The 15944-nt window shown below is 37.4% G+C and overlaps 2 protein-coding genes across 2 annotated transcripts; one reads left to right on the plus strand and one right to left on the minus strand.

The window, feature by feature from the left end:
- Positions 1-9579: 9579 nt before the first annotated feature.
- On the plus strand, positions 9580-10521 carry LOC149043436 (beta-4C adrenergic receptor-like). The gene has a single exon (XM_089210050.1). It carries the CDS (start codon positions 9580-9582, stop codon positions 10519-10521), a length of 942 nt encoding a protein of 313 aa, XP_089066176.1.
- Positions 10522-12116: 1595 nt separating this feature from the next.
- Positions 12117-13584, minus strand: LOC149043437 (uncharacterized). Its single transcript, XM_089210165.1, has one exon. The coding sequence runs from the start codon at positions 13517-13519 to the stop codon at positions 12218-12220; it is 1302 nt and encodes a 433-aa protein (XP_089066291.1). The 5' UTR covers positions 13520-13584; the 3' UTR covers positions 12117-12217.
- Between the last annotated feature and the right edge of the window lie 2360 nt (positions 13585-15944).

Below are 15944 nucleotides of genomic sequence, written 5' to 3' on the forward strand. Positions count from 1 at the left end.
AAAATAATAACCCATGAAACCGAGTAAATTTGGTCTGACACATGACCGAAATTCCGTTTGTAAAAGTTGCTAGATTAGGAACAACTGTATTAGGGGCTCAAATCTAGCCACAACGTTAAAAGAAGGGAAAGAGAAAAGGAAATGTGCATGCGCTATTGAATGCGTAACCTGGAAGCACTAAGCAACTTAGGTGCAACATAAAGCTTCGCTTTGAGGATTGGATAAATCTATGCTTGTGCTAAGGGAAAATCTGACGAAAATTTGTGAACGGTCTCAGAAAGTTCCTGCTAGATTTCGAGGACTGTTGAGGTAAGGCCTCGCCGCTGAATGATTGATGAAGTAAGGGCTCATTACCGAGAAAAATTAATTGATCTTTTTTTTATCAGCCACGCCATTACTCTGGTTACAAGAAGAGCTCTAAATCAAGTTATATAGGTATATGTATTCGCTTTTCGTGCGAAAACATTTCATCATGCACTCAGCTATTGCAGGTTAGCCACTCAAATTAAGAGTATTTTTTACAGTAACATTTCCTGGACACTAATTCGAAGTGAGGTCCGTTTATCTCTGAAATAACTCTATAAGATTTCTCCGAATTTTCTCGACTTTCAATACGACATAATTGCTTTAATTTGGAGGAGCTTTTCTGAAAATTCTATTTATTCCTGACGAGTAGATAGTTGTGCGTTTTTTTAAACAACTTTTGTTTAACCCTTTAACTCCCAAGATCTCATTAGTTATTCTCCTTGCTGTCTGCCATATAGTTCTAATTATGTTAGTTCAGAGAATTTAGTATTGGATCTACTAATAATCCCCTAATATATATATATATATATGTTATTTGCCGGCTGGGAGGTCCGTATGGTGAAAAACTGTGACCGAGGTCTTGAAAATACTGCCCGAGGCCGTAGGCCGAGGGCAGCATTTTCAAGACCGAGGTCACAGTTTTTCACCATACGGACCGACCCTTAGCCGGTAAATAACATATTTATTGTTTTTTAAACTTGACGAAATTCTTTCCGAAAGAACCCGAATGATTTAGGGCAGTAAATACGGCAAGATCTTCCATAAACTGAACAATTTTTGAGTGAGTAAATGGTAGTTAAAATAGCAGTGATGCAAATTAAAGAGAGATGCCTCAGCGAAACATTTTCATTTCCGTAACGATAAAGATGATTTAAAAGGCTTCCAAACAAACTTTGAAACATTATTTTTACAAGTATCTGCCACAATCTGACACCTGTCAATTAGAGAGCGCGCAAGAAAAAAAAAGCGTAGGAACATTTGAAAAACATCAGCAGAACTAGTTTGGCAAGGGCTGTCACGACAATGTCTTCTTCAAAATCAGTCAGCGATCTAACGGAAAGTATTATTCACTCTCATCGACCATTCATTCATGTACGAAGATTTACCTCTGTTCATTAAGTAAACGGCGAGGAAAGTAATTGTGAGTAAATTCAATTTTTTTTTATTTTGAAGTTGTGAGAGTTTGCTCGTTTGTTTGCTGCAATGGCGTGTGTGACTCTGGTATTTTCTTCACAAAAATAAATTCGAACGGCACACTCCAACAAGACAAGGGAATTTAATGCGGCCTTTACTCAAAAAATTTCTTCAATTTCTGTTGTGCAATTTTCGGTACAAATGTCTAAATTGAACGGAATTGGAAAGACTCACCGGGAGCGTATATTTGTTGTAGAACTTAAATTAAAACTTCGCTCGCTCTTTCACTACGAACGAATTGCTCGAGAAAATTCAGATATTAAATGAATGAAAGTTCCATCGTTCAGTTTAACTGTAACCAAATACCTCACGTTTCAACTCTCTGGGTACTTTTTGTGAACGATTAAAATTAATTGCAGACAGTTTTTAGGCCGCTTGTCAACCAACGTAATGACACTATTGTTTATTCAAATTCATTCTGAAACCAAAATGTTTCTGTCAACCAAAGTGATTTGATAGAGAGAAAAGAGAGGATTCATAAGTTATTTATCGGCTTGAGGTAGTGACCGACGTGTTTGCTTAAAAATACTGCCCAGCTGGAAAACGAGGTATATTTATGAAAAATGACAACGAAAGTTGGGATGTACTCGGCGACTCACGAAAGCGTTACCGTGGCCCGTGGGCAGAGATAGGAAAATACTGACCGGGTAAAGAACCAATCAGATTGCAGGATTCGTTACCGTGCCCTCTAAAAAAACAATAAATATATGTTATTTGCCGGCTGGGAGGTCCGTATAACGAAAAACTGTGACCGAGGTCTTCAAGGCCGAGGTCACAGTTTTTCACCCTACGGATCGACCCATAGCCGGTAAATAACATATTTATTTTTTTTAAACTTAACGAAATTCATTCCGAAAGAACCCGAATGATTTAGGGCTGTAAATACGGCAAAATCTTCCATAAACTGAACAGTTTTTGAGCGAGTAAATGGTAGTTAAAATAGAGGTGACGCAAATTTAAGAGAACATTTTCATTTTGCGTAATGATAAAAGTGATTCAAAAGGCTTCCAAACAAACTTTAAAACGTTATTATACAAGTATCTGTCACAATCTGACACCAGTCAATTACAGAGCGCGTAAGAAAAGAAAAAAGCCCATGTAAATTGTTAAAAAACAACGAAACTAGTTTGGCAGGGACCATCACCAAAATGTTTTCCTCAAAAATAGTCAATGATCTTACGGAAAGTATTATTCACTCTCATCGACGATTAATTTATGTACGAAGATTTACCTTTGTTCATTAAGAATCGGCGAGGAAAGTAATTGTAAGTAAATTCAAATTTTTTGTTTTGAAGTTGTGAGAGTTTGCTCGTTTGTTAGCTGCAATGGCGTGTGAAAATCTGGTCTTTCCTCCGCAAAAACTAAATTCGGATGATATGCTCCAACGAGACACAAGGGAATTTTACGCGGCCTTTCCTCATTTAATTCCTTAAGTTTCTGTTGTGCAGTTTACGATACAAATGTCCAAATTGAACGGACTTGAAAAGACTCACCGAGAGCGTATATTTGTTGCAGAACTATAATTATAACTCCCTCGCCTTTTCACAAAGAACAAATTGTTTGAGAAAATTCAGATATTAAATGAATGAAAGTTCCATCGATTAGTTCAACTGTAGCCAAATACCTCACCTTTTAACTCCTCTAGGTGCTTTTTGTGAACAATTAAAATTAATTGCAGACGGCTTTTAGGCCGCCTGTCAACCAACGTAATGACATTATTGTTTATACAAAAAAGTAATTCTGAAACGAAAATTTTTCAGTCGACCAAAGTGACTTGAGAGAGAGAAAAGAGAGGATTAATAATTTATTTATCAGCTTGAGGTAGTGACCGACTTCTTTGCTTAAAAATACTGCCCAGCCGGTAAAACGAGATATATTTATGAAAAATAGCAACAAATGAAGGGATGTACTCGGCGACTCACGAAAGCGTTACCGTTGCCCGTGGGCAGAGATAGGAAAATACTGACCGGGTAAAGAACCAATCAGATTGCAGGATTCGTTTCCGTGCCCTCTAAAAAAAAATGATTTTCTTTACTCTAATTTTTTGTATGCTTGATATTGTATTGATATTGTAAGGAGAAATTCTGCCTTAGTCACTCATGGGGAGTTAAATAGTCAATCATTTTCATCCACAAAAACTACCTCGTTCCGCTTCTTTTGGTCGAAATATATTTCCCATCCCTCAGAGGAACCTCTTCTTTGGTTTTCTTCCGCTTCAGAACAACGTTGAAAGATTGGGTTCAGAAAAAAGTAATTTTAGAGAAGAAAACTTAAAACTTCTGTATAGCAGAAAAAAAAGGTTTCCGCGTTCCTCTCAATCTAGTGGCATCCGCGGTTTAATTGTAAGCACATTTGAGGACAGTTTTCAGAGGCAGGATAGGTTATTGTTTTGAATCTCAAAACCCAACAGATACTTCCTGATATTGTATAGTTTCTAAAACAGGAGCAAAATTGTCCTTTGACAAAATCAATTTTCCAAAATCGAACTTCACCTCGAATTAAATTCATTGATGAGCGGACAACGTCGAAAGTCGGACGGAGTCTTACGGCGTCCAAAATCTGACAGAGCCAAACAATAAGACAGAGCCAGATTGATACCTCACAAAGGAAGCTAAAATTGAATAGAGTTTTCATCGGAAGTTTTCAAATAACGGAAATGCTAATCTGATTTCAACAAACATCAAATGAAAAACTGAATGCCAGAAAATGCCAATTGAAAATTGGAATGCGCTCGGAATGAGACGGTCTCACGGTGCAGAATCAAAGCTTACGATTAGTGTATACCTTTCGTAGTGAGTCCATTATAGCGTGTCGAATTTGTCTCATCCTCCATCCGTAAATAACAGGGTTTAGTAATGAATTGAAGAACGTAAGCGTATGTCTACAGAGTGAAAAACTAGTTATTACAATATTAGGGCCAGTAATTACACGGGCAGCCGAAAGGATAAAGCGAGGGAAAATAACAAACCAAAAACGCAAAGTAAACGTATAAAACACCGACAGCAGTTTTCATCATCCTTGAAAAATTCCCCATCTCGCTATTTTGTGTAGCTTGTGCCTCCAGTTCTCGTACTCGCTGAATTTGTCTTTCGTGGCGTCGTGTAATAAAATAGATCTTGCAATAGATCACTGTAGTGACGAGGAGGCAAATGGTTCCAATACTTGACATGATTGCCGTGAGTAAAGCATGAGGAACGAGGACTAGTGTTAAGGTTGAAAATACACTAAATGTCCATATAAAAATAATAACTCCAACAACCTGCTTGTGAGTCACAAGTGCTTGATACCTAATATGAAATTGAACTGCTAAGAGTCTGTCCACGCTAATGGACATGATATTGAAGAACGAAGCAATGGAGAACAACCCGATGACAAACACGAATCTTAGGTAGATGCAGTTTGGATTATGTAGGTGTAACCATTTGATAAAAAATGAAACAAAAAAGGGCTCCACCATTAAACCAACACCAACACAAGATACAGCAACACTCAGCAGCAATTTTTCAGAGGCTTCGGCAACGCAGACGTTTTTGCAATTGCATAGATTGTGACAACTTTCAGCATGATAGCTGTGTACTGGACAAAACTGTTGAAAACGCAGTTTACGATAAAACTCGAATGGAGATTTACAAACTCGGAGATTTTGGGGTAACTCTTGAGTAATATTCCACAGTTTGATTCAGCCATGATGATCTAGCGTTAAACTGCTTGCTTAGTAAACGTGTTGGGACAAAGTTTGTCGCTAGAAAGAAAAATTTCACTTAAAGGCTATTTTCAATACAAGGAGGTGGTCATTTGTGTCAATCGAGCTGAGAGAGATATTATGCAGAGATAATGGCGATTAATTGATGTCGACCTACAATGTCGTGTTAAAGAAGTTCCCTGAGGTATACGGAATATCTTTTGACGAAAAACAAAACGAGGTGGTTTTTTTTTTCACATAAAATGATTAACAAGGGTATTGAAAATTTTTGATTGAAAAAAAAACACCCAAAGAGAACCTCAGCCAATCAAATGCAGCCATTTTAAAGTTATGATGCCCCCATTTTAATCAGTGATTTATCAGCTGTGCTAAATGTTAACTGTTAACTGTTAACTGCTAACTGTTAACAAAAAAGAGCTCTTAAATCAGTTGAATTGATTGAGTTATATCTGCTTTTCTTTAGATCAACATATCAAACTCATTCCCCAATGCGACGAACATTTCTTTTTCTCGGTTTCAGGTGCGCGCAACCACTAACCCAACGTAATGCGTATGCTCTCCGTTACGAATTTTCAAAATGGTGGACAGGCCAAAGAGGGAAATGAAAAAAACAAAGCGATTTTGCAATGAATACTCAACATACACCCTCGTTAGAAAGGCCAATCCACGGAAGAAAGATACAAAACTGTATGATACTGAGATCGATATGATATTAAATCGATACCGAGGGCCCGTTTCCAACTTCCAAAGAAGTGCATTTAATTGCCTTCCGCCACGATTACTAGTTTTCTCAACAGCTTTCTGAAGACAGAATACTTTCTTTCTGAAGACTGCTGATATGCGGCTATTGATTATTATACCTGATTGCTCAAACACTTTGTTTACGATTGTTGAAAGAACCGACTCATGGTTCTCCGTCTTCGTCTTTACATTGCTTTGAAATAGTATAGATTAGTAAGCTGAAACGAAAAATTAATAAGGGAAGTTTACGAAAAATCCAGCAAACAAGCTTTAAGAAGGCATTTACTTAGGCTTCATACTTCAACGAACTTCACAAATCTTACTTGTTTATCTTGTAAATAAACGATGGCAGATTAATTCCCGAAGCGCTTTCTGAGTTTCCCGATCCCTCTCCTACTACTTTCACGCTTACAAAACAGGAAAAAATCAAAAGGAGGAAGATACAGATGTTTTGAAATGCCATTTGACGAGGGTAAATCTGCTTTTTGTTCGACACTTTACATATCAAAGCAAAGGAAAGTGTTCCTCTTTTTGATTCTGGTGGTACATTTTTAATTTGCGCCTGCGTAAAAGAGATATCGCCCGAGACCCTTCGCTCGGTCGTGCTTTGATTAAAAACGCCTTGTTAATTTCATGCAACCGCTCGGAGAAAAGGTAAAAATGACGAGGTGAAAACTTTACCTTCAAGTTAGAAAATTAGCGAAATAGAAAGCCACAATATTATAATTTAATATTTCAGAGGTACATTGAGGGCTTTTTCCGGAGAGAATCCCCACGATGGTAAAACATTCGAAAATTATATTCGATTTGAGCAGGGTGTTGAGGTGGGCGTGGTCACTACATTCATGTTAAGACTATTTGTACCCCATGAGTTTGATACGTTTAATATATTTTTAACTATTGTACTTAATTTGAAAACAGTTCCTCCTATCAATGACATGGTGCGGCTTGGCAAATTAAGAGTACTTTTAAATAATTACGTTATGTGGACACTAACTCCAAGGTAGATCTTTTTATCTAGAATATTACAAGAGAGAATGTCTTCGAAATTTCTCTCCATAAAATAATGAAGCGATGTGCTTTGAGTGCAGTGAAGAGACCGTGAAATATTACCCTTACTCGTTCTGGTTTTGTGTCACGCTCGACGTATGAATTCGAAGTTAACAGCTGTTGTATTTTCTTTTCATTCTATAGCTACTGACAATGCCATTTGCGTTGATTGAATAACTGCATGCACTTATATCATCTTTAATAAACGTCAAATCTTCATGTGCGGTATCCAATTTAACGAAAACGGCATCGTTATGAGAAACGCTTTAGAGATTAGAAGGAAAAGACAACAGCTGTTTACTTCACTATCATACTGAAAAAAACTGAGATAGAGAAAGAAAGAAAAAACTTTTCGTCTCGTTTCTTCTTTTCCTAACAAGCCTCGTAATTTTATTTCAATTCATTGTAGGTGCAAAGAGACTTGTCCTGCTCCCCCTCCTCCCGAGGGAAAATTCGGAAAGCTTGCTACTCAAGCATAGTGATGACTTCCTTGAAAGTGCAAGCCTTAACTATTTCTGTTTTTAACAGACCTCGTAGGTGCGCCGTTATTATTTCACGATTACTCCATACCGTTCACTGGCAGTTGACGGTGTGATTTAAAGAGACGTCGCTCTATTGCAAGTTCGCTGCCTTTCGGTTCGCCCATCAACAAGTATTCGCCACTTCACTGAAAAGCTGCTCAAATGATCTGACTGGGGGATGGTGGTTTAACGATTGTCACAACTCAAATTTGAACGGGCAGGTCATGGGGAACACAAAAGCTTACACTAGTATTGGCCGGGTTCGATTTAAACATAACCTCTCCTTAAAGTTTGTGGAAATAAAACTGAGAGCTCAGTCCTTCCTGAAAGAAAAAGAGGATGAAAGGGAGAAATGAGACAAATCTCATTTTGCACAAATTCGTGAAACAAAACTTGTAACGCGTAACTGTTTCGTCGAAAAATACAAGAGCTAAACCATTATGCCTCGCACTAAATAACTAACATTATTATATCTCTCGGTTAGTACGTGGGCTATGATTGGTCAAATTTAGCGGACTGTATGTCACTGTACGGCCCGCTAAACTCAAAGGTTTGTGGTTAAAACCACCTTGAAGAATATAATGAACTGAAACATATGAAAAAACTTCTCGGTGGCTTTCATTTGAATGGTCAAACGCTAGTGTTTGATCCACAGACTTTTAAACTACTTCGTGGTGCTTGATAAACAGTGCACATGGAAGAACTGCTAAGTAGCTTTCATTCAAATAGTCAAAATACAGGATGTTATTCAAGCCGGAACTACCTTATGCTGCACGATAAACTGTACCACATTAAAATACTACGCTGTAGCTCTCATTTAAATGGTCAAATGCTAAATTGTCATCCATACTAAGCTAGAACCACCCAGCACCTTTCATTTGAGTGGGTCTTATTCACGGGCGTAAAGGTAGGAATCCCTTCTCACCTCACTGCAAACAGTACCATATGGAAGTTCTGTCCATTTACATTTATATGACTGTACATATATAGGTGATTCCATTATTTATAGCAACACATAAACGTTTTCGTCGAGTATAATGGCACAAGATTCAGAAGGAGTATTTTTATGTGCTGAATTTTTAGGGTTCTCCTCTTTTCAATACAACCTGAATTCAAGATTCTCTCTTTGCAATAGTGCACAAACCTTAACCAGCAGATTATTTAGAGAGAAAATTAAGGAAAATTATTTTGTTTATTCATTAGCTGAGTGACGAATGGCTTTAATTTGCTTCCGAGTAGCTGACAGATGGAGCAAAACTTTTGACCAATCACTTTACGATGTAAAGCAAAACTATTACGAACCATGACACCGCTCATTTGCAGACTTCTTTTGACTTCTGGACGAAATAAATTTATAGTCCTGTAATTTGCCTATTAATTGTTTTTTTTATTCTTTCTTTACCTACTGACCCTAACAGGCGAAAGTCTTTCATATTCAAACACAATATTGCATTTTTCACTTTAATTTACATCTATTAATGATACAAAAAAAACAGCCCTCATTTTTAATTTACAACAGCCGTCAACATAAACAATAGTCAAACTTCCTGTCTTCTTTTCGTTTAAGTGCTTTATGCAGAATAAGTGTTTAATAAAATGTCTTATCTGTATTTCTTTCGGTTGAAATATGTAAAAATATTGTGTCTTTAAAGATGTCTTCCGTGTATTCAAACGAATTTATTAATAGGGAAACATATTTGAAGCGCTCTTTAATATAACTGACTATAATGTTTCGTTTATTCATGTTGATAGATGAAAAATATGTTAATGACAGCTTTTCTTTAAATCACCTTTTTTTAGGCATAAATCCCATGTTTAGTTGGAATGTCTTGAAGTATTAAACAGATAATTTGTTTTAGTTCTAACTAACGCCGAGTTAAAGCGGTACTCGATGCTTTTTGAAAAAATTCAAATGCCGGAGTTGAAGCCGGGGACATCTTGACTGTTCGTACAGATGGCTTTGATTGTGTTATATGCTTGTGATTGACAGCTACATATGACTTAAAATTTTCCGTTTAGAATTGGAGAATATCAGAGCCACAGTAGTTTTAACACTCAGCTCTCATGGCGGAAAACGTTTGCGACCATCTCAACAAATCTTCTTTCGGAACCTCTCTGTATTTTAAAGATTTTCGTCCGGCACTTGTTGCTAATTGTGTCTTCAACAGCTTTTTGTGTTATGCAAACATCATTTTGAACATCGTAACCATCCATGCGATAAGGAAAACTGCGTTGTTGCCAAAACCTTTGAAAACATTATTACTGAGCCTGGCTACCTCCGATGTTGGCGTCGGTTTGTTGGCACAGCCGCTCCATATTTCTATTCTAGTCGGCTGGTTAAATCAAAAACGTATCGACTGCATTTCCTACAAGAGATTGATGGCCGTTATGAAATTCTTTTGTTTATCTTCGCTCTTTAATGTTGTAACCATAAGTGTGGACAGGTTCTTAGCTGTTCATCTTCATCTCAGATATCAAGAGCTTGTGACTCACAAGCGCGTGATTGCAGCGGTGATATCAATATGGCTGTTAAGCGCAATTATTTCTTCTAGTGTCTTTTGGGATCCATTGCTTTTCAGCTCACAAGTTTTTGGGCTCGTGATTAAGACTGTTTGCCTTATTGTAGTGGTAATTTTCTACTGGAGGATTTATATAGTCTTAAAGCGACACATAATCCAGATTGAAGGCCTTCAAATCCAAGAAGCGCAACAGGGAGTTCAAAATGGCGACTTATCTAACTTTTTGAAGCTTCGAAAGTCAGCTCTTGGAACATTTTTTGTATGTATTGTGTTCTTAATTTGTTATTTGCCTTGCTATATTCTCTCCTTTTTACTCCTAATTCACTTTTTAAGTCCAATCTCTTTTTACGAAGCTCGGCTTTATGTAATGACTTTGTTTTTCCTTAACTCGTCTTTGGACCCTGTTATATACTGCTGGAAGATGGGACCCATTCGTCGCACTCTCATGGACATAATGCGAGGCATCGTCAATCGGTTCAGAGAATAACAGTTCGTTTCTGATACCAATTTACAATGCATGAGTTAAGAGCCTCGGCCATGGTAATATTAAACTTGATTTGTAAAAAGTACCTAAGGAAAACTGATGGAGGACGAACTTTAACGGTAAAGAAAATTGAGCATTGGAGTTCAATAGAGTCAGGCGTAAGAAAGTATCAGTTGCTAGTTTCAAGCGCATTTTGTATGAGAAATTTATAAATAACTAGAAAGCTTCCTCGCTACTTGAATCATTTTAAGGTTGTCATCAATTAATGTATGTATTTGTACTTGTCGATAGGATAATAAATTTATAACCTTGTTAAGTGTAAAGCTTGTGAATTAAATACAAAACCGATTTTTAGCTCGCTTTATAGTGTAATAAGTGCCACGTGTTCATCAGTGTTTTTACTACAGTTAAATATAACCCTCTTTAAATAAAGCCTTTACTTACTTACGATAACACATAGACTTCCAGAATTTAGCTGTGCGGTTTCTGATGTAAAGAATAACGTTAAGTCGGCCAGACCTGATGGTTGTCCATTCGACTAAAAGTCTCAACCTTGTGAACAATAACCCGCGCACTTACTAACTTAGGCAGAGGGTTATACATTTTATGCTAATTACACAAAGCACTAGGAGCTCCACGCCTTTCACTCAGACGGTTAGTCGGTTTTGTAAATTAAGCCTCAATTTTCACCTCTTTAAATTGTAACCTGCGCTAATCACCGTTGTTCTCGGCTTTCCTGGTTTTTTTCTTTTTTTGTTATCTTGGAACTTTCATAAGTGTTTGTTTACCACAGCAAACATATACTTATTAAAAAAAGACGATTCCCTTTGGAGATGAAGAGACCTCACATTATATGACGTAGCTTCTTAATAACTCCAGTCGGTGGAAGAGTAGTTGGCTATGTACAAAGAATGACGTTAGACTCCAACCTCGCTCCCAGGAGGAGGCTGGGCAGAGTCAGACCACAGATATCCGGATTGCGAATCATGTGCTCAGACCCACTTTATTTCTCTCTGCCATTCTAAGAAAAATTAGTGATGCATAAAGTTAACGCTCTTATGGAAATTCTCACTAAAGTCAGTTGTCACTAATCGATCGACAAGGAATGCCCAGATTCCTCAGATCTCCCTGTACAGATCCATCACGAGGCAAAGAGCAATTTATATATATATATATAGAACTTTTCTGTCGAACGAGCGCTTAGGCGCGAAACTCAGAGTAACAGAGAATCGATGCGTCCTCTTTGACTCTTTCACATATATATACCCAGCTCTGCTACCACAGCATTGAGCACTTTATGCCGAGGTAGACTCTACCCCCACATTTATATATATATATATATATATATATAAATGTGGGGGTAGAATAATATATATATATATATATATATATATATATATATATATATATATATATAATTTGCACAATGGAGAATGTGCTTCCGTTTTCAACGCTTTATTCAAGACCCGACGCGTTTCGGCATTTGCCTTCCTCAGGGGCCTTAACATGCAATTGTTACAGAGTCGTAATTGGTTAATTGTGTGACGTAGTACAGTGCATGTTGCTTAATTAAATGCTGAGTAAAATCTCTCGTAAACAATTAGTGTTTCTAATTGGTAATCAGTTTTAAAACCTTTATAACGTATGTTATAAACAATTTATGTACCTAAAACTTTATAAAGGTTTTCGCGTAAAAGCTTTATCCAGTTCTTTTGTTTAGTCCATATGGCTGAAAGGAGTTTAATGTTCTTTGCCAAAAAATCTCTCTTTCTCTAAGAACTTCTTTCTTTTTGTCAGTCTCTAAATGATCTTTTCGGATTTGCTCTATAATGGTTATGGTAACATTATTGTTAAAGTCATGAGTTCGTTTGTTATGTAAAAAGTGTTCCGTGAGTTCGCAGCTACTCACTCCCTTTTTAATATGGTTTCTGTGATTGTTTAACCGTAGGTTAAATGCAGTTTCGCTTTTACCAATGTATTGAGGTTTGCAAATGTTGCACTCGATTATGTAAATGATCCATGACGATTGGCAGTCCACTGTATGAAATATGGTATAGGTCTTGTTGTTATTGGGACTGGTGAAAGTTGTGGTCTGGTTGATCTTTTTACACCAACTACACTTCGTTCTTTCACATGCTCTACATCCCTTTGGTATCAAATTCTGAGGTGTTTCATTTACAAATCTTGAACGAACAAGTCTGTCTCGTAGACTTTTCGGTCGTCGGTAAGCTACTAAAGGTGGCTTGTTGAATATGAGTGATAATCTTTCCTTTGACTTGAGAAAGTTCCAATTTCGTTTAGCAATTTCTGCAATAAATGTGGTATGGGGGTTGAATGTAGTAACCAGAGGAATTCGATCTGTTGGTTCACGTTCTTTGGTCTGTAAACATTCCTCTTGAGTCAATGTTAGCACTTTCTGCATTTCGTGGAGAACTTTGCGTTGTGCATAACCACACGCTACAAAGAAATCCGAATATTCCAGGATTCGTTTCTTCAATGTGTCTGTTGAAGAGCATATTCGCCTCAACCTCAAGGCTTGACTGTATGGGATGCTCCGTTTCAGATGAGGTGGATGTGCTGATGTCCAATGGAGGTATGGATGAGTATCAGTTGGTTTCTGATAAACATCTGTACTGATGTTGCCTTGATTGTCCTTTAGAACGGTCGTATCAAGGAAATTCACTGAATGTGCAGAGATTTCGTGTGTAAACTTGATTGAGGGTGCTACACTGTTAAGGTAATTTATGAAATTAATCAAAGAGTCCTTATCACTTTTCCAGATAAGGAATATATCATCTATAAAGCGTACCCAGAGTATGATATGGTCCATCCACTCTGTTTGGTACACGAACCTTTCTTCAAGTCTACCCATGTATACGTTTGCAAAGTTGGGAGCGACTCTGGTTCCCATGGCTGTTCCTTTGATTTGAATGTAGTGTTCATTGCCAAAGGTAAAGTTGTTAAGCTTAAGAACCTTCTCGAGGAGACACGATAATGTCATCGGTGATGGCTTGTTCTGGTTCGTTTTGCCTAGCTCTTCCTCCACAATAGTGAGTCCTTCGTCTATATATATATATATATATATATATATATATATATATTATTAGAGGAAGAAAGGACGCAACTACATTTCCCGACAAGCCTGTTTCGTGAATCGCTTCACTCTTCATACATATGTATATATATATATATATATATATATATATATATATATATATATATATATGGATAATTTAGTGTTAACAACTGAGTTGAAAACGCAAATTGGCCACCGTGAAGAGTGTAAAGGCTGACATTTCGAGCCTTAGCTCTTCGTCAGAGCGATTGGAGGAGTTGTGGGTTGTGTGTGGGTTTATATGTAGACAATGGAGCTACAATACTGGTGGGAATATGGTGACGAGAGAACAAGAATAAATTAGTTGAACGAGAAGCGCTCGTTGATACCGTGGGGATTAAGAGTGTCGATTTGGAAGATAATTTTTGCTCTAGAGTTTTGCGGCTTTCCGAGCTGCCTAAATGTAGGGAAAGGCCGGAAGCTGCCATATGCTGTATAGAATAAATAGGGAGATTAAATTGTTTAGCGACTGGTTTGGATGCGTCCACGTCATTTCTTTCTACGTCGTGAGGGTGTTCTCGGAATCGGTCACGTAGTCGTCTGCGTTCATATGATTGCACATATAGATGGTTGCATAATATGTAGCACCACATAACATTTTTCGTCTATTATAGTGGCACAAGATTCAGATGGAGTTTTCTTATGTGCTGAGTTTTTACGGTTCTGCCTTTTTCAATACGACCTGAATTCAACATTCTCTATTTGCAATAGTGGACAAACTTTAAACAGCAGATTATTTAGAGAGAAAAATTGAGGAAAATCATTTTGCTTTTTTATTAGTAAAGTCGCGACTGGCTCTAATTGCTTTGGAGTAGCTGGCAGATGGAGCAAAACTTTCGACCAATCACTTTACGGTGTAAAGAGAAACTAATACAATCCCTGACTGTCTTTGACACCGCTCATTTGCAAACTACTCTTTATCCGTGGACTAAATAAATTTATAGTCCTGTCATTGGCCGATTCGTTATTTTTTATTCCTTCTTTACTTACTAACCCTAATAGGCTAGAGTCTTTCATATTCTAAACACAATATTGCATTTTTCACACTTAATTTACATCTATTGATGTCACAAAAAATAGCCCTCATTTTTAATTTACATCTGTCGTCAACATGAAAAATAATCAAACTTCCTGTATTTTTTTCGTTTAAGCGCTTGATGCAAAATTATTGCTTGATAAAATGTCTTATCTGTATTTCTTTCGGTTGAAATATGTAAAAATATACCATGGTCATTGTTAGACTTTCTCTGAGCTATGTGCAGCTGTTCATGAACTGAAATGGATCCAGGACTTGTGAGGATATGGTCAAAGTGAGAGCCCAACGCGGTCGTCAGTAATGAGGGGAGGGCTATCTGAAATAATCCACCACGGGAAATATTCGCAAGCTACTCTAAAACGACAGAAAAATATGCCGTTATCACCTCACTTTAGTAAGTTTGCCGAACATTCTGATGACCTCCTAGATCCACCACAAAGGGGAGCGTAATTTATTCTTAATAATGATCTTAGATATATAAAATTCATATATTTGCACTGCGGTGAAGAAACGAATTTTGAGAGATCCTCGCAGCTAAGAACACTACTGAACTAGTAGTTGAAAATAGGACCTGGAAAAAATTCAGGCCCGTACGGGATTTGAACTCATGACCTCTGCGATACCGGTGCAGCGCTCTACCAACTGAGCTAACAAGCCAACTGGGAGCTGGTCAATATGTTGGGTCCAAATAAACCATCCAAGTGATGAATAATGATACTAGTTTAGTGCTGTTCTTAGCTGCGAGGATCTCTTAAATTCGTTTCTTCACCGCAGTGCAAATATATGAATTTCATATATTTAAAATCATTATTACATCCATTTTGAAATCTCCCAAATACAGGACTTGGTCAGTTCAAATATTTCATTGATGCAGTACTTAGCCGGTTTATAAATGAAAAGCGGAACCGGAAACGCTTTTACATCTCATTTTGTTTGCAAAACAGAAAGACTTTGACGTCATGTGTCAAAAACTCACTCAAGCGTATCAAAGGAAAGACAAATTTTCAACAAGATATTCAAGAAGTCCTCAGTAAGTCAGAAAAAGAGGTAAGCTTTAAAGTTCAATTCTCGTCCTCTGACTCAATAATGTAAGCACTTCGTTTCTTCTGTGGTTGGAGTGGAGAATTCCCGCTGTCTTTAGAGGAGAAATTGAAGGTGCAGCCTGTGTATTTCTGCGATGAAACGGGAGCAGATAACTGAAGGCTTCCATGCGGTACTGAGTCTGCAATGGAAAACGTGTTGGAATATGGAGACAGACAATGAAAATCAACGCCG

Source organism: Pocillopora damicornis, chromosome 6 (assembly GCF_964200805.1).
Source record: "Pocillopora damicornis chromosome 6, jaPocDami1.2, whole genome shotgun sequence".
In the NCBI taxonomy this organism is placed as follows: domain Eukaryota; kingdom Metazoa; phylum Cnidaria; class Anthozoa; order Scleractinia; family Pocilloporidae; genus Pocillopora; species Pocillopora damicornis.